The following is a 24,074-nucleotide window of genomic DNA, read 5'->3' as shown; positions in this document are numbered from 1 at the left end:
CCTGTATGATGCGAAAACAGAGACAAACACAACAATAAAAATAAGTGTCATGTAAACAACAAAACCTTAAACTAGCAGAAGGATTTAAAGCATTTGCAAGCACTCTTACGGAGGTGGGTTAACTTAGCCATATTTAGCAAAATGCACCCAAACAATAAACATCACAGATTAAGAGCAACATGAAAAGGAGGGCAGAGAAATTCTTTCTGCAGAAAAGCATCCTCACTAGAATCCAAATGTGCAGCAGCTTTCACTGGCAAATAATTTTAGATGGACTAACTCTATTGAATTAGTGAAGCTTTATTTAGCTGTTTTTTTCCCTGGACCATCTGGATAAAACCTGCAAGCAGATCTTCCAGTTTTTATTTCTGCAAACCAAAAAAACAAAAACAAAACAAACCCCCCAAAACAACAACAACAAAACCCAAACAGAAACAAACAAAACAAATTAAAATGAATTAAGTCAAACAAAACATTGAAAAAACAGCAGTGCAACGCTGCCACCACGTGGCCAAACATGAGATTACAAAAAAACGTTTTAAGGAGATCCGTCTGCTCCTGCTATAGGACACAGACTCAAACACTGCAAAAAGGGAAACTTGGGCATATTTCAGTGACTTATATAAATATCTGCATCGATATATATATGGCTCCGATAATCACTGCCCCCCTCCTCCCTCCCTCCCTTCCCCTCTCAGTAGATACCATTCATGAGCAGCTGGTGTGAATGAGGACGGGTTTTCTCCTCCATCTCGCATCATCACCACCATCACCACCACCGTCGTCGTCAGTGCCAGTCACGTGGTGCGTCGGGAGCGGGCGGTGGGTGTGTCTAATCGAGTGTGGCTTCATTCATAACTAGTCTTTATTTGAAGCCCAAATTAAAGTATGCAGACGGGGCAGGCTGCCGGTGGACCGCTTCAAACGGAGTCTACAGCCGGGTGAGTCCGATCCTTGCGCCTCACACACACACACACACACACACACTGATCAGGTTACACGGACCTACAGCAGTGCTCACGGTTTAATGTGGTACTATTTCATTATGTAATAGGTGGGATAGGTGACACAGCCGACTCTAGATAATCGCAGCATCTGATTTATTGGGGCATGTCTGAGGCGCGGGCGGGGGTCCTCAGCTGAGCCCCCCACACTCCAGCGTGTCCGGCACATGAAGGCTCCTGGGTGACTAATCGTGATTTATTCCCCGCAGGCTGAGATCAGACGTCGCAGAGATATGGGGCTGTCCTGATTCGCGGGTTTTCGGAGGAGAGGGGAAGATGCTGCCCAGGCTGCTGCTGCTGCTGCTGATGCTGAGGCTGCTGAGCGCCGCCGGCTGCAGCGGATCGCTGTAGTCGGGCCCCACAGAGCGGAGGGAAGCACCGTCAACAACGCCTGTATAGACCGTAAGATGCATCACATCTGGAGCACATCATCGTGCAGTCACACGTCAGACTGACATCCATTACCCGCCCCCCTTCCTCCTTAGTCTGGACAGTATTTATAAAAGTGACACCATCCGCTCCATTACCGTGACATAAAGTACACCAAGACGTCGTCAGAGATGATTTTAGATTCTAACATGACTTCAGACCCTGGGACTAACACGCGCGCGCACGCACGCACGCACGCGTTGGATTAGGCTATATTTTTTGCCACCAGTCGGGGTCAGTGTTTTAAACTTCAGCTTCAGTATTTACCGACAAAATGATGGTGAAGCTGATGCACTGCTACTAGGTTACAATTAGGTTACAATTACCAGTACTATAGTACTGAAAATTATTTTTTAAAAGATCATGATAATAATAACAATAATGACATTTTCCAAGCCTGACTGGAGATTCACGGTCTGTCCAGCTTCTAAAACTCAAGCAGTCCAGTATTTTAATAAATATGTTAATAACTAGACTTGACTTAATTTGTGAAATTAGTTTAAAAGAGCCCCCGTGGCTTTGTCTGGATGTAATAACTGAATACACAGAGAATGTAAGAGTGCCTTCAAGGATACATTTTAAAACCATCATCCAAAGTTTATGACTGCCTGTTACGTGATCAGCAGAAAGAAGACAGATGGTTTCCAAAAAAACATCTGGAGTTATAATTAATCTAATTAATTATCTGTTCTGGTTTTGCCTGATCCCAGCGTGGTGGAAACCCTCCAAGACACACACACACACACACACACACACACACACACACACACACACACACACAGCACACACACACACACACACACACACACACACACACACACACACACACACACACACACACACACACACACACACACACACACACACACACACACACACACACACACACACACCATTAAATGCCCACTTTAACCTCATTCCATCTCAAAATTGTGTTTTCCTGAGATGATATCCTCACGTCTGATATGGGGATCTGCTTTTTTGGCCACACCAGTTATTAAGGTCCCCACAGCATACCCCGACCGCTCTCACGCACATTTTGACAAATGCCAAGCGTTCACTGAAGATAATTCGACAGCAGAAGAATGGGCCGTGTGTGTCTCTGTGTGGTTCTCGCCTCAATTCAGAGCTGCGCTCACATCATAGTTACCTTGAGCTTGTTGGTTTGTATGAGCTCTTACATAAAATATGGCTCTCACATGGTGAGGGAATGTGCGGCGGTGTTATCAGCATGTGTGAAGAATGCGGTCTTGAGCCGATGTTACACAAGCTGAACTCTGTGTAAATATTAATGGGGTGTCAGCTCCTCTCCCTTTGCTCGCACCTTTCTGCAGGAGAGGTTAGTTACCCAGATGTGAGCAGATGTTTGGGAGCTTTAGCTGAGAGACAGTTGTGAGGGGTTTTGTGCCATTTCGGTGGATGTCAGCAAATCTCAGCAAAGCAGTCGACCCAGTCAACTGTCAGGCTTACATTCTTGGGGATGTTAAAGGGGAATTACTCCAGTTTTGCAATATCCAGCTCAGCTGACTTGTTTTTGGAGGTTATTAAAGTCTGATGAATTCATGTTATCTCCATGATCTGTGGCTGCTGGTATGCAGACAGCCTTCATTACTAACCAGTGTATTTCAAGTTTGAGGGGTGTGGATGAGCTCCAGGAGGAATTCAAAAGAAGATTCTGCTGGAGTGCATTTTCTAGCCTAAAAGTCTGCAGCATCAAGCACCGGAGCCAGGGTTTTTAGCAATATTGAACTCTGTAGATTTCCATATTTTTCATCTTTTCAGTTTCCTCAGAAACCTCACTTTTGGATTCCTTTGCCGCCTTAAAACCCCACCGTGTGCCATTTATCTATAATTACCACAAAGTCCGGCTCAAATTCTTAAAATGCCAGCTTTCAGAAACAGCTCTGATGGCGTGACACACCACAAATGCACTGTAGCCGTGGTGTGCATCTTCATCTTATAAAGACATTAAAGCAGGACTATCAGGTTCTCTGCCAAACCATCAGCCCGCACACGCATCCCCAAATTATTTCCAGGCAATGAGTAACAATCATCACCCTAATGATATGAAGATGTAGCTGCACATTGCTGCTGTGTCATTCTCAAATTGTCTTTCATTTGATGTGGACATGACAACAAATAACATCCTGTGGTAAAAGTACGGCTGCGAGTACATCTGTGCGTGCAAGTGAGATGTGATGACACATAAGTTGTGAGTTCCGCGAGACAGAATTACAATAGTGGTTTTAAATGGTCCATTTGTCGGGTACTATTTTCAGTTGTGCATTAATACTCTCTGGGTATTCTCATTAATATTTTACAGCACTGATGTATGTGGTATTTAAAATAAACTCTGCCATATGCTGACTGTAAAACATGAGCACGTCACACCGTACAATGCTGTGGCTCTCTCAGGTGTTTTTGATGGTTATAAAGTAGAGTTATGTGGCTCAGAGGCTTGTCCTACTGTGTAAAAGTCTTGAGTCACCCTTCATTTCTTTTGGTTTTGGTATGAAAATGGGAAATAGGTGCAGCAATATACTGAAACAGACTGAAGCAGTAGCTGGTGTAGGATCCGACCCCCTACTTGCTTTACCCATCTCCTGACCTCCTCCACACTAAGTGACAACAGTTTCCATTCTGATGAAGCTTCAGTGAACAGTTGATGGATCAACTGAAGGATCAGATGCATCTTTGAGGTCCTGTGTCATGTGTTTGCTGGATTTTGTTTTCTCATTTCTTAAGGACATGACTTTCAGACATTGTTTATCTGCTGTAGATAGTTTTGCAGTCCTGCAACTTCTTCGTTTGTCCTCCAATTGTCCAGTTTCCTCACATGTTTTAATGACACTCTGCAGACCATGCTGAGATATGGCAAGTTTTCAGCTGAAATGGGAACAAACAATGTGCAAAGAAATAAGGCGTTACTCAAGACTTTATGCACTGTTTATTTGTAAATGTTATGATTAGTGAGTGCTTTGACATTTTCATATCCTTAGCATATCTTTAAAACTCCTTGGCCGACAGGCTAGCCAGTCCCAAATATTTTTATTTTGCAGTCTCGATAACTAACCCGTTTCAGTGTTCGGGGTGTATACCAGTATTATAAAAGTTGCGTGATCAGAGCACCCTGCAATGGAGTTAAATTCCCAGCCTAAATGATTGTTTCAGTCCAGTCTTGTGGGATCTTTCCACACCGGCTTAGTTCTGGATTCGATGACCACGAGAAAACGACTGTGCATCTTACCAGTGATCACACTGTTTGCACTTAAGACTTTTCAGCATAACATAACAGGAATTGTGTTGCTGTCTAGTAAGAAGCGTCAGCTCAGTGTGTGACATTCTTCACTTTCTCATCCTCTGCAGGGTTCACTCACACCGACCTTTACCATGAGCAATGATCTGCCTGTTCTGACAACTCTGACTGAGAGCTCCACTGTGAGTACTGTCAACACCTTTGACACAAACTGGTCAGTGCGTCCACTGGTGCTGTGCTCGGCAAATTTCAGTATCGATCTAATACCAAACAAACCACAGGGGCAATATTACTGACACCAATGCTTTCAACTTATAAAGACAGCTTATGTAGGGGAGAGCAGTGTGTCATGATTTGATGAATCACTAAAGCATGTTGTGCTAGTATTGATCCGATACCAACACCAGCACTGGTATCGATACTATCATATTTATCGATCCGCCCACCTCAATGAGCTAGTATCTGAAACCTGGTGTATGATGAACGCACCTTGTTTGAACATATCAAACTGCACGTTTAAAAAAAAGGACAATGAGAAAGGCAAACAGAAGCTTAAAGACACACACACACACACACACACACACACACACACACACACACACACACACACACACACACACACACACACACACACACACACACACACACACACACACACACAGACAGACAGACAGACACACAGACACACACACACACACACACACACACACACACACACACACAGAAACAGTTCCAGGAATAGGTATTATATCCCAGGTGGCGCATTAGTGGAAGGCAGCCTGATCTGTAGCCAAAAACGATCAGAATAGGACTGTGCTGCTGGCTTTGTTTTCCATGTAGTCTCAGGAGGACAGGAGGGGATATCTGAGCTGGTGGCGATTATTGGACAGTTAAAACTGACTGGCGAGAGAGCGCGCTGGAAACGAGGCCCGAAGACTTACGTGAGGCCTCGGGCTGATTGATTGTGTTGCTCCTGCTGTTTGGCTGAGCCTGTAAAAAAAAAAAAAAAAAAAAACCCATCAGGTTTCAATAACCTACAGAAGCTCTGACAAATTCTCTCTGAGTTGTCAAGGTGTGCACTTATCAAATACACTGCAGTGGAGCTGCAGATACGCACGCAGCTTCGGACATGATGTAGGCTACTATATTCCTCCAAAGGCTTCGGCTGCAGCGTGTCGTGAATGTAAACATGTGCTGTTACGTAACAGAGCTTTAAGATCATCGTGTTTTGACCTGTGGCGGTATTGAGGTTGAGTAGAAAAAGAAAAAAGTGGGGAGAAAGCAGGGGCGAACCTAGGTCCAAAGTTTCAGTCATAATGTCAGTGCCTCAGTTATCAATCCTCAGTCAAAGGCTCAATCATGTTGACCAGAACTTTCCAAAGTAAAGAGCAACTTGTGAAGAGAAAGGAGAAACATTCACAGCATTTCTTCAGTATCTTAACCACGTGGAGGTAGTCAACCAAACCATTAAGCACTTAAAGTAGCATTATTAGACAAAGAGAGTACATCCGGACAACAAGCAAACTGGTAAGAGAGCTGCCTTTACGTTAAAGTTTTTAATTCATACACACCCTCCCTTTATTATGCAGATTCAGCACAGAGCATGATCGTGTATCCCAAATCCAAGAGCCGAGAACAGATGTGAAGTCTGTGACATCAATGCAGTTTACATCCTGTTTACTTCATGTTTACAGTGGTACGAATCCCGTCAGGCCCTACAGTTCATATCAATGAATCTGTTATTTTTCAGTGTGCTGCTGGAAAGCACTGGTTCTTCCTGCTCATGTACAATCGCGCTGTCCTCTCTCTCCTTCATTCCACAATCACACACAAACATTGTATTCAACTACAAAATAATCTGATGATGATTATTATAAGTGCAGGTTGGGGATCCATTTTTGATGTCATTATAGCACACTGTAACACACTGCTTAGTTATGTGAAACCATCATCACTGATAACGGCGAAACAGAAGCTACAGCTGCATCATTTTTGCTGACCTTGACTACACGTCCACTCTTACCGGTTTCTTTTTGCTCTCTCTCTCTCTCTCTGCTGTCTTCATACTGCTCTCTCTCCCTCTCTGTCCTCCTCTCTCAGATTTTGTCATCCAGAAGTTAAATGTTACAGTAAATAAAAGGCATAAACTGATCCGTATCAATTTAAAGCAATATTTGAACTGAATACAGGCTGCTGCTGGACATAGACAGGTAACATCCTCTTGACTTCCTGTCACCTGGATCTGGAGCTGTACTGTTAATAAACACTGAAGCCGAATTTGATCAGAATAGGAACTGAAATCTTTAACAAACTGAAAAATAAAGTAGCTTTTGTTCTTTCCTGGCAACTAGCGAGATACTGGCAGACAGGTCGAGCCTCTGTGTGACATAAAAGATAGTTTTCACTCTCTCCTGTCTGCAGTGGACGAGTTGGCAAATATAACATTAGAAGACATTAGAAAATATCACTAAAATACATTATTATTACTACTTTATTACTATAGTTATTTTTAGGAGTTTGGACCCTAAAAGGGTCTAAACTCACTGATGGGAGAAAGAGTGTTTTGCCCTGCTCTGACACATCAGCCCTTTCTGGTTTAATAAGCAGATAATGACGTTAGACTGAGCCTGTGATTAAAGCTGACTGAGACTGATTGAGGCTCGCACAGAAGAACCTCTGCGATCATAGTGGAGGCAGTGAAAATCAGCTGTTTTTGCTCTTTTCAAACGTGCACACGCCGTTTTCTAACAGGCCGCTGCTTTTCTTTGCCTCATGTTCAGAGTAAACTGGATATATTTGGGGTTTGGCTCGCTCTTCTGACAACAACTTTAAATAGGCAGCAGCAGGCTTCGGGTTTGCTTTAATAACCTTGCTGCTGCTCCTATTAAGGTCATCATCTAAAAGTTGGAGCCTCTCCACCTCACAGTTAACTCTAAAGCTCCATAATGGCTGCCTGTCACACTTTCATGCTGAATTAAAAAACACAAAGTCTTGCAGCAGATGAATATTCTGCATGTGATGCGGGGGGGAAAGAGAAACCAATTATTTTCCCTGCTTTTTGAAGCTGACATCGGAAGAAGAGCCAGGAAAGTCTTAGTGCGGTGTGGGGATTGCTCATGTGCGTTGGCATCCTCCTCCTCTTCCTCCTCCGATTTCCATTTTTAGCCTGCAGAGGCCTCATTTCCCCTTCATTGAGAAGAGCTGGGAAATTGAATTAAGGGTCTCGCTGACGTTTCGATTAGCATCCACGGGCTCTCTCAGCCAAGACAGAGAGTATTAATCAGAAGAAAGCGGATGTACACGACCGTGCGTCTGGATAAGAATCACTGTGAGGGACTTAAGAGAGTCTTTCAGTGTTAATTCCACTCATTAAATATTACAGCGCTTAGCTGACCGCCTAATGCCACAGAGAGAGAGAGAGATCCCTCAGTGCTGTGAAGCTCAAGGGGAGAAAAATCAATTACTGAACTGTGCAGCCACCAGTTCACTGCAACACAACGTAACAACAGAGATACTGCATGTAAGCTTGTGCCTTTATTGTGCTTCTGAAGGAAGGAGTTATGAGCTCCAGCTATGCCATGTGAATACAAGCGGTGCAGATTAATTTGATGTTGCGCAACCCAAATGGGAGAAGAGTACAGAGAGTACCAGTTTGACAGGTTTTTAGTGAGACATTTTGTATTCTTAAAAAGGGAGAAATTCAGATTTTTAAACTTGTTACTGTCAGCAGTAACACTTTTTTTTCTTGAAGTACAAAAATAGCTTTGTGTTACTGTTTCATTGGTATTTGATTAACACTGCTTTTCCATTTGCACTTGTCTTTAATATTTGTTAATAAACAATGAGGTGAATTAAACAGGTCACTGGATTAAACCAGGAGTCGGTAAAGTGACCCCAGCCTTCCTGTGTGCTTTGTCATCTTCTTCAGTCTCAGCTGTAATAGACATGCACACTACTGATGAGTTTCAGTTCAGATTGAGACTAAGAAATCAATGGCATGCTAAAAAATAAAAAAAAAATGACCCTTTCATTATGGTGTCATAAGTTTGTTGTTACACTGCCTCCAAAAACTCTTATGATCAGAAATATCACAAGGAAATTGTCTTAGGTTTCAAATGTAAAGCTATTCATTATGTGGAATGGTCCTTTTAAATATTACACTGTGATGTATATAAAGTGGGTCCATGGTGTAAATGTTAACACATTTGCCATACACATGTTAAAGATCCCTCTGAGTCTTTGTGACATGGTGTGTTATCCTGCTGGAAGAAGCCATCAGAAGATGGAAACACTGTGGTCATGAAGAGATGGACTTGATCAGCAACACTCAGGTGCTCATTGGATAAAAATATCCCCCACAGTATTACATCACCAGCAACATGAGCTGTTGATAAAAGGCTTATGCTTTCATGTGGTTTGCACCAAATTCTGACCCTACCATCAGGAAGTCCATGTGAGCTGTAGCTTTAGTTTCCCATTCTCAGCAGACAGGAGGGGAACCTGCTGTGGTCTTCTGCTGCTATGACGTGTTTAGAGATGCTCTTGTGCACAGCTTGGTTGTAATGAGGGGGTATTTGAGTATTTCCTGCCAGTTCAAATCAATCTGGCCATGCTCGTTGGATATTTTCTCTTTTTAGAAACATTTTCTGTAAACTCTAGATCATGTGGGAAAAAAAAAAAAAAATCAGTAGATCAGCAGTCTGGCCCCAGCAGCTACGACGGCCACTTAAATCGCCCTGCTTCTTTATTCTGATGTTCAGTTTGAACTTCATCAGATCATTTTGACAACAGCCGCATGCCTAAGAGTTGCTTCCATGTGATTGATAATGCAAATATCTAGTCGTCCAAGCAGTTGAACAGGTGTAATTTTATTTATATAAATAAAATTTTTTATACAAAGCTTAATTTATTGATTAAAAAAATATTTTTCACTATTTGATTAATATAAGCAAGATGTTATGGCTGAATTCACCTCTGAAATGAATAAAGGTTTGACCAAACGTGCCAACCTCTTTTCACGATTGCCTCCCATCAGGATGTGCCGGTGTCGGCCGGTCAGGTAGAGAACTATGTCCTGCTGTTGGTGCTGCTGAGCGTTTTCGCCGGGGGGATGCTGGTCCTGCTCTCCCTCCTGCTCCTCTTCTGTCACCGCTGCTGCATGGGTGGGCGACGCTACTCCAGGTGAGCACTACCTTGCAAAGTGACACACTGTGTGGGGACTAGCAGGTCAGGCTCGCCTCAACGGCACTCGGGGATTACAGGGGCCAATGTGATTATGACCGCCGTGGATTAAAGCTGAAAATGAAATGGAAAGCTGCGAGGTGACGCTGCGTTTTTGCTTCTACGAGAGAGATCTGAGTAAAACTCATCTGCCTCTTTCAGAGCGAGCGATGACCCTGAGAAGACAAACACCACTTATGCTGAGGATTCTCAGCCCACGCAAGGTCAGAGCTGTGTACATTTTTCACGTTCTTGTTTTTTCTTTCGGTCTGCTGTCGTCAATAACTCCATTATTCCTCTCCCTTGCTGCGTCCTTGTTGTCTTTGTCACTCAGAAATCACTATTCGTCTAGATGAATCAGATGCCCTCTCAGCATCGAGCTGTCACGATGGAGAGTCAGAACGATTCATCTCCACCGGGTCTACGGGCCGCAGAGTCTCCTTCAATGAGTCTGCACTTTATGAACAGGAGAAGACGACTCAGGACAAAGGACGCAGGTACAGCTCAACTGAGCTTGGGATTTTTTTATCATTCAGATAAGCCATTTGATGCCATGAGCTCAGGTGCTTAATCTTTACGTTCAGGTACACCCTGACCGAAGGAGACTTCCACCACCTGAAAAAGGCCCGGCTGACTCACCTTCACCTGCCTCCGGCACCATGTGACTTAAAAATACTCACCATCATGGAGTGCGACTCAACAGAGAGCAGCACCATAAACATCAGTGAGACAGCAGCTCCCAAGCTACCCCTCACCATCTACCAGGTATGCTTGAAATCACACATTGTTCAGTCACTGGAGCAGACTCTCTCAAGGATAACATGCGATTCAATTCTTTCTCCCAAGCCCGCTAAGAAGAGAGTCTCTGACTGGATGGGCCAGAGCCTCAGCGGGGGTCTGCCAGGAGACCGACACCACTCCGTCATCCTGGACGAGGGGCCCAGGCAGTCCTTATCAGCCATGAAACCACAGCACACGCGCTCTCAGACAGTGAGTTGACTTTTATTCACCTCCCACTGAGAACAAAAGTCTTAAAATTTCCTATTAAGCCTGCATTCAGTAAAAGGCAGGAATACAGTGTACAATTCAGTGCAGATTCATCTGCTTTCATCAAACATTAACAGAGCTGTGAAAATCAGCTGCCACGGGCGCTGAAAGCTGCTGATGCGCTTTGACATCAGTCATCACTGCTACTCAGTGACAAAATGACAAACTGCTGTCCCCCGAGGACTTTGCCTCTGCCTATCACAATCCATCTTAGCTCGCCCGCTTCAGCTCCTCCTTAATGTGTCACCACCACCCTCCCCGTCCTCCATTCCCCCCTCCTCGTCTCTTCTGCCAGATGGAGGCTATTGGCGACAGGGGAGAGGCCGAGAGCGAGACGAGTCAAACTGTGGGCCAAGCTTCAGTTCTGCATTTCTTCTCCAAACTGCGGCGTCACGCCAGTCTGGAGGGGGCGGGGCCTTACTTCAGGAGGTGGAAGTTTGACACCACGCATCGCGCTGCAAGTCTCGATGCCAAAGGTTTGTGTGGATGCCAGAAATGGTTAGTTCAGCCAGGGCACAAAATCAGTCACAGTTACAATCCTGACAAATACGCTGGACTCAGTTATGATGACTAAGGTTGGTGGTTTGACCCCTGGTTGCTCCATTCTCCAAGCCAAAGATAGTGAAGCCTGTGTAGCTACAAATGTTATCATTTTAGATAGAAAGGATCTGTTGTCACTGATGCTCTGCTCCATCTGGGAATCTTGCTCTCATGCATGCATGTGGATGGGCAGAAAAGTCCCAGATCAGAGCCATGCTACCAAATATGTATTACTGCTGATGGGAATATCACGCTTCTTTTGACTTTAGTGGTCCTGACTGAAATAAGACTGAAAGCGTGGGTAAGGTCTAACCTTTTTATCATATGAATTTCTCACAGGGTCCCCCAAGAGAAGGCCCTTTCAGAGACAGAGAGCAGCCAGTGAAACCACTGATCATGCTGAAGATGACTCCTCTCCTCTCCGGGATGAGGCCATTGAATCTTTTCCACATACACCCATCCAGACCGGTGGCCTCCAGTCACTCTCTGCAGAGTCTCTCTCTCATCCCCAAACTGCACCCACATCTTCAGTCTTCCTTAGCAGGTACACCCCTGCCCATAATACCATGACTTAACACCATGCAATTAACCAAATCGTCTGACAGTTTTCCCATCTGTGCAGGCTTAAACTGGAGGCCATGGTGGAGGTAGGTGGTAGCAGCACCAGGAGAGAAGAGTTCAGTTTGCCACCAGATCGTTGCCTCGCCCAGAGGCAAGAGGAGGTTACAGTTAATGGAACAGGAACACTGAAAGACGCAGTCGTAGGAACAGCAGCAGGATCGGGAGGAGACGGGCTGGAGTCAGCGGACGAAGATGAGTTGTTTGGGGCGCAACAAGAAGCTGTCATTCAGGAAAGGTTTGAAGACATGTTGAGGAAAGACGCAAAAACAGATGGTGCGATGGCAGACGTGAGGAAAAAGAACGAGGTAGAGCCAGATGATGGAGACGAGGTGGTCTTGGGAGCAGAAGCCAGACGAAGGACCGACTCGGGCTCATCGCTCTCCTTCATGCTTCGCCAGGAGAGCCTGGAGGCGCCTCCTTCCTTGTACAGAGACATTTGGAGCTTGCGAGCCTCTCTTGAACTGTATGCCTCCTCAGACCAGAGCAGCACAGACCGGGAGTCCATCCGCAGTGATGCGGACAGCGTCTCATCCCTTGGCGGTGCAGGAGCTCGTTCTGGCCTCGACAGCTGCTTGTCCCAAGACCTGGATGATGAGCCTGAAGGAGACGGGGAGGGAGAGGGGTTGGAAGGGGGAACCAGAGGGGCATTGGGTTTAGACAGTGAGATGGGAAGTGGACCTGGGGGAGAGGGTGAGGGGGGGAACAGAAAGCTCCTTCAGATGGACAGTGGTTACGCCTCTATCGAAGCTCCATCCAGGGCCCCTGAGGAGATGCGACTGTTTGGGACTCCCGGAGCCCCACGAGGGAAAACGGCATCAGAGAGGAGGTTGTTTTTCACCAACTCTGGTAGAAAGGGTTCAGTATGCGAGAGCATTGAGGCCAGGCTGTTTCAGGAGGAGCTGGAGGATGAGATGGCAAACAGCACAGAGCCAGAGGAGAAACTAAAGGAGAAACCACAGAGCGGCAGCCAAACTCTCACCCTCCAAGATTCACATCAACCTCTGAAATCTCTTCACCCTCAGAAATCTCCAGAATCGCAAACACAGCTGATGTCTCCACTTGTGAAAACAATCCCACAGCCCACCAGTCCACACCGAACACGTCTCCGCCGCCGTGACTACAGCATAGATGAGAAGACGGATGCCCTATTCAACGAGTTCCTTCGCCACGACCCACGGTTCGACCAGCAGGACTCCCCGTTACGTTCCAGGCACCGATCCAGAGTTCACCTCCGGAAACAGTGGCAAAGACATAAGCAATACAGCGATCCTGGCTCGAGCTCTGGGGGAAGATACTCCCCGTCTTTGGAGAGGCAGAGGTTCACGCCGCTGAGGAGAGGGGACAGTGCTGGTTACCCTCTGGACACCAGATACCACAGCACCCTCTCGCGCATCGCAAGTGCTGCTGATGAAGAAGCCAGCGAGGTCGCGGCTTCTGAGGAGGCAGCAAAGGAAAGAGCAGAGAGCGCAGATCCATCACACGAAGGCGCGGCAGAGGATTCCCCACAAAGAGCTGCCAACAAAACATCCGAAGGAGACGATGCAACAACAAAGAGCAGCTCTTGTTGTGCAGCTTCAGCTGGCGACACCGATGGCTGCCAAGCCTCCGCAGAGAGACAGACAGCAGAAAGCACAACTTGCCAGTCTGTAACCACTGTGCCTGCACAAACGAGCTTCATGGACCCAAGAGTTGACAACAAGAACAACAACAGCAGTCAGGCTATCCTATCAGAGGTCTCCCTGCAGGCACAGAGCAGTCTGACAGACAAGCTGGCTGTGTCAGTGGAAGAGAGGCTATACAGCGGCCTGCGCAGCACAGAGATCAGCCAGGGGGAACCGGAGCGTGTGCTCACAGTGACTCGCACAGCCTCACCTGGATTCAGTCCCATGTAACTTGTTAACGTCTGTTTTCCATCACTTTATTTCCAGTCTGTTGTCTATAGAGCGCACACCCAGATAATCGGGTCCACAACAGTTCAAACATCCTCGTGTTTCAGATGTCTTCAAAAAAAAAAAAAAAAAAAAAAAAAGGAAGTACCTGAAGTACCTTCTCGCTCAAGCATTTTCATTCACACCTTAACTGTCACTGTGATGCCCATGTGACACGTGATAGTCCCTTCCATTGGTAATCATGGGGGAAAAAAAAAGACCGTTCCACTCAACCCATCATAAGAAAACCTACATATTCTACCTACATAGACTTAACTGTGAATTTTTTGGCATGCTACCGTAGGTCCGAACATCATCATATGTGAATACTGTACAGTTTACAAAAAAGCACTTTGATGGGAAGAAAGACAATGATGGTATTTGTTCTCCCTCATTTTAAAAACCATATCCTCCTCAAGTGTCCTTCTTGTCTCGACCATCATGAGGTTAAATGTCTGTGTGAGCTGTTGTATCAGAGCAATGCTGACCATGTTTAAAAAAAAAAAAAGAAACAGCGTAACAATTCTTCAGTGCTTGCAGCCCTCTTTCATGAACATGTCTTAAAAGTAAAAACAGATGGGAAGCACAATCCAGTCAGCAGGCGTTTTTCCATCCTCATATTTTACCTGTTTTTATTCTTGTTAGCCATCTGTCCCCTGTGCATCAATCAGGTTGTGTCCGGGAGGAGTGGAGTGAGTGCTGCTGAGGGAAGACTGACAGATGATGCTTAAATAGTGACACAGTAGCCTCTCAGGCTTTTAGACAGATGGTTTGGTGATGGGAGAGCCGATGCTGTGAGGCACGGGAGGTTGGAATAGCTCCTGCGACATTGTCTGTCAGAAAAGCAGTGTGGCAGTGGGAGTGTGTGCTTCCAAATAAAAGTTTGGTGATTTACTGCATTTCTCAAAATCAGCAATGGAAGTAATCTTACTAAAAAAAAAAAAAATGAAGGCCGGGTAGGCGAAGTCAGATTCTTTTATGCCACAGAGCTCCATATTTGTTGTCTAAACATTATTACATAAACATCAGTGAGTCACACTGTTGGACTGTTCTGTCATTACAATGAGAGCAGCTACCGAGCCCTGCAGACATCATCCCGCTGCCATAAATACAACGCCGAGCACCAAATGCATCATTCTCCAGCTGAACGCTGCCCTGCCAACGCTCGGGAAAAAAAAGCACTGTTTACACTTGTTTGAGAGATACTTGCTTCTTTGCCAGAAAAATCTCAGCCCAATGACTTTAACCTGCATTGCACAACCACCGTAAATCTAAGCAACCCATCCAGCTGGGTAGAAAGTGACGTGCGACTTAATTATGCAGTCCAGAAAGTCTCAGAGGCGTCTTGTGGTGGAAATGGTTTAATACTTAGGGCAAAATTTAACAGCTAATCTTAAGATGAGTCCATGGGAACAAGCGTAATTATCCTCAAAGCTTTAAGAATATTAAATGCTCGCTTATGAACTGTACAGCAAACTCTCTTAGCTGATAACTGGTTTTTATGAGCTCTTCATCCAGCTAAGGGATTTTAAACTAGTTGCACAATCCTGATGTTTGGTTTAAATAATCTTTTTTTGTGTTGTTGTACTAAATAACTCCTGGGAGTTTTTTTTTTTTTTTAAATTTCCTGTGAAACTACAATTCGCATCTTTAAGGACATGTTCGTTGTCAATATATCACACTTTGTTTCGTTCCGTCCATGAGTACATCACCTCCCTTAGGAGAACCAGAAGAGACGCTACAGCAAGGAATTGATCCAATATGGAAAACTAATTATCAGCTTTTCCTCTCCTGCTTTTAGTTTGTACTCTGTTTTTCATTCACGTGAAAAATGCTTCATTTTCTAATGCGTGATGAAGACCGTCAACCGGGAAATGCAACGGTAGGTACACAGTTCTCTGTTTTTTTTTTAAAAAAATTCTGTTTGAGCTCCAATGTGCATCTCATGAAATTTTTAACCCTCGTTCAGGGTGAAGCGTCTGCTGTAGTGTGCAGAAAATTCAAAACGTCTCACAGCCTCAACAAAAGCTCGACCTTGTGAGGCGAAAAATCGATTTGCACTGAAAGTTTTTCAGATTTTCTTTTTTAATAAATTAATTTTTGCTGCTGATCTGTCGGCTGACACAAGAGTGAGACCAGTGACCTTAAGTGCGCCCTCGCGTACTAATCACCCTCCCGTCTTCGGTCTGTTAGCGCGACATCTCTCTTCTTCATTTGTCTCGTCGTACGGAGAGCCTCTCCATCGACCTTGCTGACGTGGGAAGCGCTGCTCTCTCCCTCCCTCACAGTGGTGACTCACCTGCTCTCTGATCTATTCCCAGTGAGGAGCTGATGATGGGCCTGCCTGCGTAAGAGGGGGAGGGAGGGAAGGACACCCGCTGAAGTGATCGGCACAGCAAAGAACATCTCTGCACGCCGCCCGCAGCCGCAGCATCACCCTGACTACCTAATTGCTGCAGACGCGAGAGGAAGATGAGTCTAATATTCCTGTCAGAGCTGTGCGCTCTTTAAAGGACACGGGAAATAAAGGAGGGGGGAAAATAAAAAAGGTCATAAACCAATGAGTTGTGTTTATGAAAATATGCTGAACTTAAACTCAAACAGAAAGGATCATCCAACAAAACAGCCTGTTTGGGACATGTTTTATATAAATAATAATTAAAAAATATTCATAGGAAAAGAAAAGAAAAAGAAACCTAAAAGGGGAGGGAAAAAAATACAAATCTCAAGGCTTCAGTCCATCAGTGCATCCACATAAAACCAAGAGCTTTCCCTTTCTTCCAGCTCTGTACAGCATGCAGATTCTATGTCGGTGGTAGCACTACCATAATTATGCTCAGCAGAGGTTTAAATATAGAATTATTCATAACATGTGTGGGTTTTTTTTTCCTCTTTAATTTTTTTACACATCACAATGTGTCTTAAAAACTGCCATTAGGGTTCTGTAAAAACAAAAGGTAGTCAAAGAAACAAGGTGGGTTAAGGAGGAGTGGGTGGGGTAGGTGGAGAGGAGGGGTGGGTAGGTGGGTGGTGGAGTCTGTAACGTCCGGTGCAACACTTGGCTCTCTGAGGAGGATGACAGGATTGGAGAGGAGGGGGGAGGGTTGGGAGGGGGAAAATGATAAGAGAGAACTGGATGAGTTTAGTTGAAAAGGAGCTGAAAATTTTGGAGAAAATAAACACCATCTTCACAGCCTCAGTCTCAGAGCAGAAAGAACATTTCATGCTGTCCTCCTCCTCGTCGCTAATACCGCATCTTCAAACGACTCTGCAGGCCAGTGGTCCAAGGAGGTTCGGGGAGGGGGGCAGGTGAAGGTGTTTGGGGGGGGGCTTAATGTCAGCAGGTTTCTCTCACAACTGTGAGGACTCTGGACACAGGAGGACGAGGACAGATCACCCTGAGGGGGACACAGACAACAGAATATTAACGGAAGTCTGATGATGGTATTGAAAGCCCCCCCCCCCCCTCCCCCGACGTAAAACTAAACGCTGTGACAGAATTTTTTACAAGACAAGTACTAATTGGCGCCGTTAACGCGGAAAAGACTCAACCCACAGAGTGAGAAAGAGAGAGACACAAACATCCCACAGCCCACTTTTATCTCATCCAAGGATGAGTCATCGCCTGAACAAATTAATACACAGCATCTCTCCTGCACTGCACCCGTGACAAACAGCCTCGCTCCGTGACTGGTTCTGTATGTGCCGAAGACAGAAAGAGCAGCTGTGGGCGGTAACTGGAAAAAGAGAGGAGGACAACTTGTTAAATTTATGTGTACGCTTGTAGCAAAAATCTGCCTCACTCCACGTGAATGAGGGTGACTGATGAACCCTTCAAAGGCAACAGATCCGAACAGAAACAGGAGATGCATCACCGTGGGATAGGTCCAGATGTGTTTTTTTGTCACTGTATAGGAAAGTGCCCGTGTGTTTGCCAGGGGAATGGTGGTGATCCAGAGTGCTGCTCGCTGAATATCAACACAGACTCTCTTCACTCACTGATCTCCTCCTCCTCCTCCTGTCATTCCTCCTACCTTTTATCTGGATCTGCAGCACCTGCTTTCCATAAGGGCTTCTTTATCTTTTTCCACCTTCTACTGTATAAAAAGTTGTCCTTCAGAAGCACAAATTGAGCTACAATTTTTGTGAAGCAGTCTGCACACTCACCAGATGGGTTGCTGCTGAGGCAGAAAGAGGGAGGAGGGTCATTGCTGTTTGCAGGTGGAGAGCTTGCGGATTTTGCTGGCTGTGGAGACTCCTTTACGTGAGGGGTTGGACGAGGATGAGGATCGGCGTTCGGCTTTGGCCTTGCTGTTCAGAGACCCCCCTTCTGTCCCATTCACACAAACTGGCTTGGCTACAGCTGGACTGTGGTCTGCGTTCCCCTGATCCTGATCTTCTTCGGCCACTTGTCCTAAAGACACAAACACACACATACGAGGCTCAAAACAAACCCAATACACCAGTGTTGAGTGCTGCTTCGCTAACCAGCTGTGAGTTTGTAGTATGAGCAGACCCCTGTAGACATTTACCTTGTTTTATCCAACATCAAAGCACCAAGAACAACACTCTCCAACATTCATGTGCGACAAAAACCTTTGTGTTGCATCAGGCACAAGGAAAGGTCCAGGCTTTATACTTTCAAGTATTCAAGGAACCAGGAAGTCAAAAGATTCACTTAATTCCAACAGTGACCTTCCTACAAAAACAGGAAAACCACTGATGGTTTAATACACCCATCACAATAAAGCTTATAACACAGTACTAATTTTTGTTTTAAGACGACCGTTCAAAGTATGGAAAAGCGACCCTAATGCCGTCCATTAAGGACAATAAAAACCAACCTTTACTTTTAAACCAGTTTCTAGTTTCTTCTTCTCTTTAGGCCTAAAGACACGATTTTGTAACAGAAGGCATCGAATGTGAACGAAGAGTTTATCAGAGAAGTCCGTTTTGAGATTTTGGCTATATTCACATGTAAAATCAACACTCTTGCTTGTTGTTAGCAGATATACTGCTAGTTTGAATGTGCTATGCTGAGTATATACTGAACTAACCTTGCTTTGTTTTCAAACTGCCTGAGAGAAAGAAGCTAAAATGGACACAAAGCATGGAAGACCTGCAGATGCACAATGTAGAATATAAAATTCTGTTTCTTGAACAGAAAAGCTTGCAAACATATTATAGTTGACCCATAGAAGAATTTATGAGTTTGCAAAGAGCCAGTTCACTAGAAGATGTCAAAAATAGAAAACAGCCTACTGCATTTTGTCATGTATGACTTGTTTTATCCATTAAAAACCAAACAAAACCAGACCCCGCCCCACACAAATAAAAAAAGTAATGCATAGATTTCTATCAAATAACACATATTTTTATGACCTGTAACTGCGTGCTGCACAGTCATCAGAAACCCTCACCAAAACCCCCATGATAACACAAGAAACCTGAAGCTGTGAGAACTGAAGGGGACTTAGGCTCATTTCTAATCAATATTTCTATTCTTAGATTCTACTGAAACACTCGCATGACTCACAGCTCACAAATGATCTGTATTTATCGTATACTGGATCATACTGCAAGTGTGTATATATTTTGAGAGGGGAACGCTGAAAATCTAATTTACCAACAGCACCATCAAAATGTCAGGTCAGGTAATGGTGAGATGTGTGTGACAAACCGAAACCTACAACAACAGGAAATCCACCGGCTGAAAAATAGAAATTAACCTCTGTGTGACCCAGTTTATTTCAGTACAGACATGTGTGAGTATCTGTGAGTGCAGCAGGCACCAAGATAAACTTACAGGTTCCCACACAGCACAAACTGCAGGTCTGACGAGAACATTAAGAGCAGGGACATATATTTACTGATTACGAGAGAAGAGGTCAAACGAGTGATTTAATTTACCAAACACACCATCATTTTATTCCTGTGAAGCTTCCTGTGAGTGAGAGAGCTTGTGTGTGGTGTGTGTGTGTGGGAGTGAATCCTGGAAACCCATTCAGACTCCCACACTGAAACCATTTCGGCAGGATTATTTTTAGATCGCTTCATTCACATTCTGCAGCTCCATTTGGTTTTTTAATGTGGGGCACCAATTCTAGATATCCGACACCGACTACTGCTTTTATTATTACTGACTGTTGCCTAGCAACAGATACAGGATTTTAATTCTGGGGATGGGGGGGGGAAGTTAAAGCAAGAGTCGGGGTGCAAATTAAATCAAATGAAAAGATGCAGTTAATATCTGCTCTTACCAGAGCCTGTCAACAGTGGGTTAAAGTTTGTACACATATCATTTAAGTGCACCTTGCTCCAGCCCTGTGAACCTCTAACAGACCTTATTTAATGGCAGACATTATGACTTGGCACAGCATGGAGGGGAAATGGGGAATTTAAGATGCCTCAGGTTCATACTGTGTCCCAGGAAACAAAAAAAAGGGGGGTAAACAAGCAGACGAGCAATGAACCCTCACATTTAAGTCCTTTCATATGGAGGTATTTTGGTAAACTCAGCTTTCGTTAAAAAAAAAAAAAAAAAAAAAAAAGGTGCTTGAGGTCACTTAAGACAGAGCTTTGGGAAAACTCGCTCCTACTGGCTCGCAAAATCAACATTTTGTCTTACAGCATAGAAGGTGTGCTCCTATATTTGTTTTGTTTTTGGCAAACTGGACACCATGATATCATTTGTAGACCTGGCACACATTTCTACATGCGTAAGTGTGGATGTAGGCTTACAGGAAATCAGAGAATTGCAAGTCTATTAATTTAGGACTTTTTTTAACTGCTGCTTTCCTAACTTTGTTAACTTTATGACTAAAATAAGTTAAAAGGATACCAATGAATTACTTCTTCCTCCACTCTACTCAGGATCCTTTAATAAGCAGTTTGTCTACTGAGTTCCTCTGAATGATAATAATAATAACAACAACAATAACAATAACTCTTAACGAGTATTTAACATGTTTTGTCTTCATCAAGATCGTGTCAGGTAATTTGTAGTCAAGTGTGGTCCCATTCATAGGGTTAAGGGTTAGCATTACCATTTTAAAACCACATGAACTCACACTGCACTGCAGCTGCACAGGGCCACAACCACGAGACACGATAGAAAATGTTATAAAACAATGCACAGAAATAAAAACCCTGAGACTCACACAATTCCTAAATCGGTGTGGAAATCCTAGGAAATGACAGCAGCTTCCACGATTTGAGTTCACTGATTTGCACAGCCACTCCCAATAGGAAATCACCAAACATGAGCATGATGTCAGGCTGAATGATTGAAGTGAAATAAATGATGTGTGATTACTGAGCTACACTAAACACCACATTTCTGGTCATTTGTGCGCTGACCTTCACACTTTTAGTAACATTAAGATGTGACTGTTTTATTCTTTGCAAAATGGGACGGAAAGATTAGCAGTAAGGCCTTTATCAAAACCAACAGTATCTGATAATTGCAAACTGCTGTAACATACTGAATACTTTAAAAGGGCAAGTACTTAATGTGAACTTCGATTTCTATGTCAATGGGATGGAAACAGCAGCGATGAAGTATCAATTATTTAGTCACAGGACATCACCTAATATATTTTATCCATACCATACCATTTCCACACAAGTCTTTAAAACAACCCATTCTTTCTGAATATTTGTAAAGGCACATTGAAAAGCTAGGTGCTTGATTTTATACATTTTATACACGTGACTATAGGACTGAAAACCCCTGAATGCAAGGAGTAAGAGCTCCGGCCCAATACCATTTTCCACATATTGCATTAGCTACTCTGCACACTTAGCCTCTGGAGGAAACATCCAATTTCTTGTGTATCCTCCTGGATATCGACATTAGAGAGAAAGTTCAAGACTTCCAATTTTATGCAGTTGTTTGAAAATACAAATTTGGAAAAAAGCAAACAAAAAAAATGTTATCAGGTGGCTACCCATGGTTTTGATACTGCAGTGTTTCCGTTTTCATTAACTGACCTTCGAAGCCAAAGGAAAGAAGGAAGGAAAACTCATTTCTTTCATTAATCATTCACTTTGTGTTATTTATGTGCATTTCTTTAATTTCAGTTCAATGTGAAAGTATTTATTACATTTTGGAGTTTCCTGATTTCTCTTTGCTGCTCTGTGTGTGTGTGTGTGTGTGTGTGTGTGTGTGTGAGTGAGAGAGAGAGAGGGAGGAAGGAGTGGTGGAGCACAACACAGAACCCAGCAGCAGAGGAAAGAGGAAGAACAGAAGCATCAATTGGGCTGAAGACAACTCTTCATTACCGTACAGCAAGTGCAATAAAAGCTTCCCACCAAGTGCTCCAAAGATAGACAGACGCTAACAAACCCCAGATATCTGTAAGCCTGAGTACCGGCTGACACTCTGTCCTCATGTAAATTTTCAGTAGTTCGGCTGTAATTTTGTGTCAGAGTTTAAATGACAGCTCGTAGAGGCAGAGTAACTATTATGAAATGTCCAGTTTTCTTCAATACAACAAACTAAAACAATGACACAAAACTAAATGGAGGACTAAAGCAGTGAACCTAGGGCAAACTGTCTCGGATTTCTGCAAATGCATTTCCCCTTTTTGCTCTTCACATTGACCGTATCCCTGCATGCAACCAAAGCCTGCTCAGACCTGACTGTAAACCGAACTAAGACAACCAAAAACCTTTCCGTGCCGACAGATTCTGCATATAGCATATCTGTTTATGGAGAGTACCCAACTCAAATTGTAAGAATTATCTAAGCCCACTCTTACCTGGCACTGTGAAGTCCTGAGTGTATATGATCTCATCCTCTCCATCATAGAGCTCGTCATCATCCTCCTCTGTGTAGCCATGCAGATCTTCTAGATAGGGCACCACCGTCATACTCCGCCAAGGGTCCCTGCTCTCTGCGCTGGCAGGGATGGGTACAGGAGGCTCAGATGGAGGGTGTTTCTTCCGCACCCAGCTGGTAGGGTTATAAGGAGGACGGGATGGTGGGGGGAAAGGGCATGTAGATAAAAGATCAGTCTTTTATTTTTAGTGTAGAGTATAATGTCCCAAACACCTGATAATTCTTATGCTTAGTCACAGAAATACAATCAAAATACTCACTTGTGTTGCCTTATGTTTTGTATGGAAAACCTCTTCACAGGATCGTACTCAAGCATGCCTAGAAAAAAAAATTAAAAAAAAGAACAAAAACACAATGTCAAGGTGAATTTAATCACGATGATCCTGAACAATTTCCTCCACTCACATCTGTTTCCATGGAGCATTTAACAAACTGCTGGGAGGCCACAGCAATCAGCAATATGGGGAAGGTGAACAGCAGCCAGACGGCAGCCTCATTCAAGAACATCAATTAATGAAAGTGATAATCTCATTAATCATTGTATGTCAAAGCATCCTGCATAGCTGAAGAAGTCAATGAAGTACAGTAGAGAGAGGGGGGAAGGACTGAGCAACAGCTGTAACAATGTAATAAAGATTTTGTATCTCAATTATCATAATGTGGGCTGAATCTGTGGGAAAAGCGCAGTGTCAGTGTGATAAGGTAGAAGTGATGCAGTGCCTCTCCTACTAATGTAATTGTTTCCTAGTAGGCAGAAAACAGGAGTATGCAGAGTGCTGATAGTAGTGCTGCGCTGGCTGAAAGACACCTTTTTGTGGCTTATTTTAGGCGATGTAATTATGGACCGACTATTTCTCAGGTGCTGCGTCATCACACACACAGACGTCATACCGAAGACGGGGGACAGAAGCCCAGTTTGTTTTTCAGAAGAAACAAAAATCAGGGAGTTATTTTTTCTCTTCATCGTTAAACATTTGATTCCTTTTGACAGAAAAAAAAAAAAAATGTTTAAAATGCCTTCGTTTGACCCAGAGTCATTTTACAGGTATAAGCCCCAGCGCTTATTCTGGTACCCGGCGCTTTTATTTCCATAAAAGGACAAAGAGAGCAAAGCTGGATAATGCTGAAATACTACTTAGCATTCAGCCTTCATTGAAGGATTTCATTAGTTAGTACAAACATAATCT

At 44.1% G+C, this 24,074-nt stretch overlaps 2 protein-coding genes across 3 annotated transcripts in view; one reads left to right on the top strand and one right to left on the bottom strand.

The window, feature by feature from the left end:
* The first annotated feature begins 777 nt into the window (after nucleotides 1–777).
* On the top strand, nucleotides 778–17,034 carry LOC116319208 (voltage-dependent calcium channel beta subunit-associated regulatory protein). Of its 2 annotated transcripts, XR_005609020.1 has the most exons (12): nucleotides 778–941; nucleotides 1,214–1,406; nucleotides 4,800–4,871; nucleotides 9,725–9,870; nucleotides 10,072–10,133; nucleotides 10,244–10,406; nucleotides 10,494–10,674; nucleotides 10,756–10,899; nucleotides 11,252–11,432; nucleotides 11,836–12,040; nucleotides 12,119–15,927; nucleotides 16,367–17,034. XR_005609020.1 is itself a non-coding variant. In XM_031738476.2 (11 exons), exons 3-11 carry the CDS (start codon nucleotides 4,824–4,826, stop codon nucleotides 14,007–14,009), a joined length of 3,021 nt encoding a protein of 1,006 aa, XP_031594336.2. In that variant the 5' UTR covers nucleotides 778–941; nucleotides 1,214–1,406; nucleotides 4,800–4,823; the 3' UTR covers nucleotides 14,010–17,034. The 2 variants fall into 2 exon arrangements, 1 of the variants encoding a protein (XP_031594336.2); XM_031738476.2 differs by having other exon boundaries at nucleotides 12,119–17,034.
* The window catches only part of stk11 (serine/threonine kinase 11), a 20,467-nt gene continuing 12,354 nt past the window's right edge, over nucleotides 15,962–24,074 (bottom strand). The window contains exons 8-11 of the mRNA XM_031738104.2: nucleotides 23,148–23,205; nucleotides 22,808–23,001; nucleotides 18,213–18,459; nucleotides 15,962–17,443 (exon numbers count right to left, since the gene is read on the bottom strand). Coding sequence (XP_031593964.1) covers nucleotides 18,251–18,459; nucleotides 22,808–23,001; nucleotides 23,148–23,205 — 461 coding nt within the window. The 3' untranslated portion in view covers nucleotides 15,962–17,443; nucleotides 18,213–18,250. The remainder of the gene's footprint in view (nucleotides 17,444–18,212; nucleotides 18,460–22,807; nucleotides 23,002–23,147; nucleotides 23,206–24,074) is intronic.

The sequence above is a fragment of the Oreochromis aureus genome, linkage group 18 (assembly GCF_013358895.1).
Source record: "Oreochromis aureus strain Israel breed Guangdong linkage group 18, ZZ_aureus, whole genome shotgun sequence".
NCBI lineage: Eukaryota > Metazoa > Chordata > Actinopteri > Cichliformes > Cichlidae > Oreochromis > Oreochromis aureus.
This window is presented reverse-complemented; position numbering and strand designations above follow the sequence as displayed.

What these genes read in the sequence shown, in the direction of transcription:
- LOC116319208 (XM_031738476.2), top strand. Translation starts at nt 4,824, where the DNA reads ATGAGCAATGATCTGCCTGTTCTGACAACTCTGACTGAGAGCTCCACT. An exon ending in CTCTGACTGAGAGCTCCACT is followed by an intron (nt 4,872 to 9,724) that starts GTGAGTACTGTC and finishes GCCTCCCATCAG; the next exon opens with GATGTGCCGGTGTCGGCCGG. An exon ending in TACCCCTCACCATCTACCAG is followed by an intron (nt 10,675 to 10,755) that starts GTATGCTTGAAA and finishes CTTTCTCCCAAG; the next exon opens with CCCGCTAAGAAGAGAGTCTC.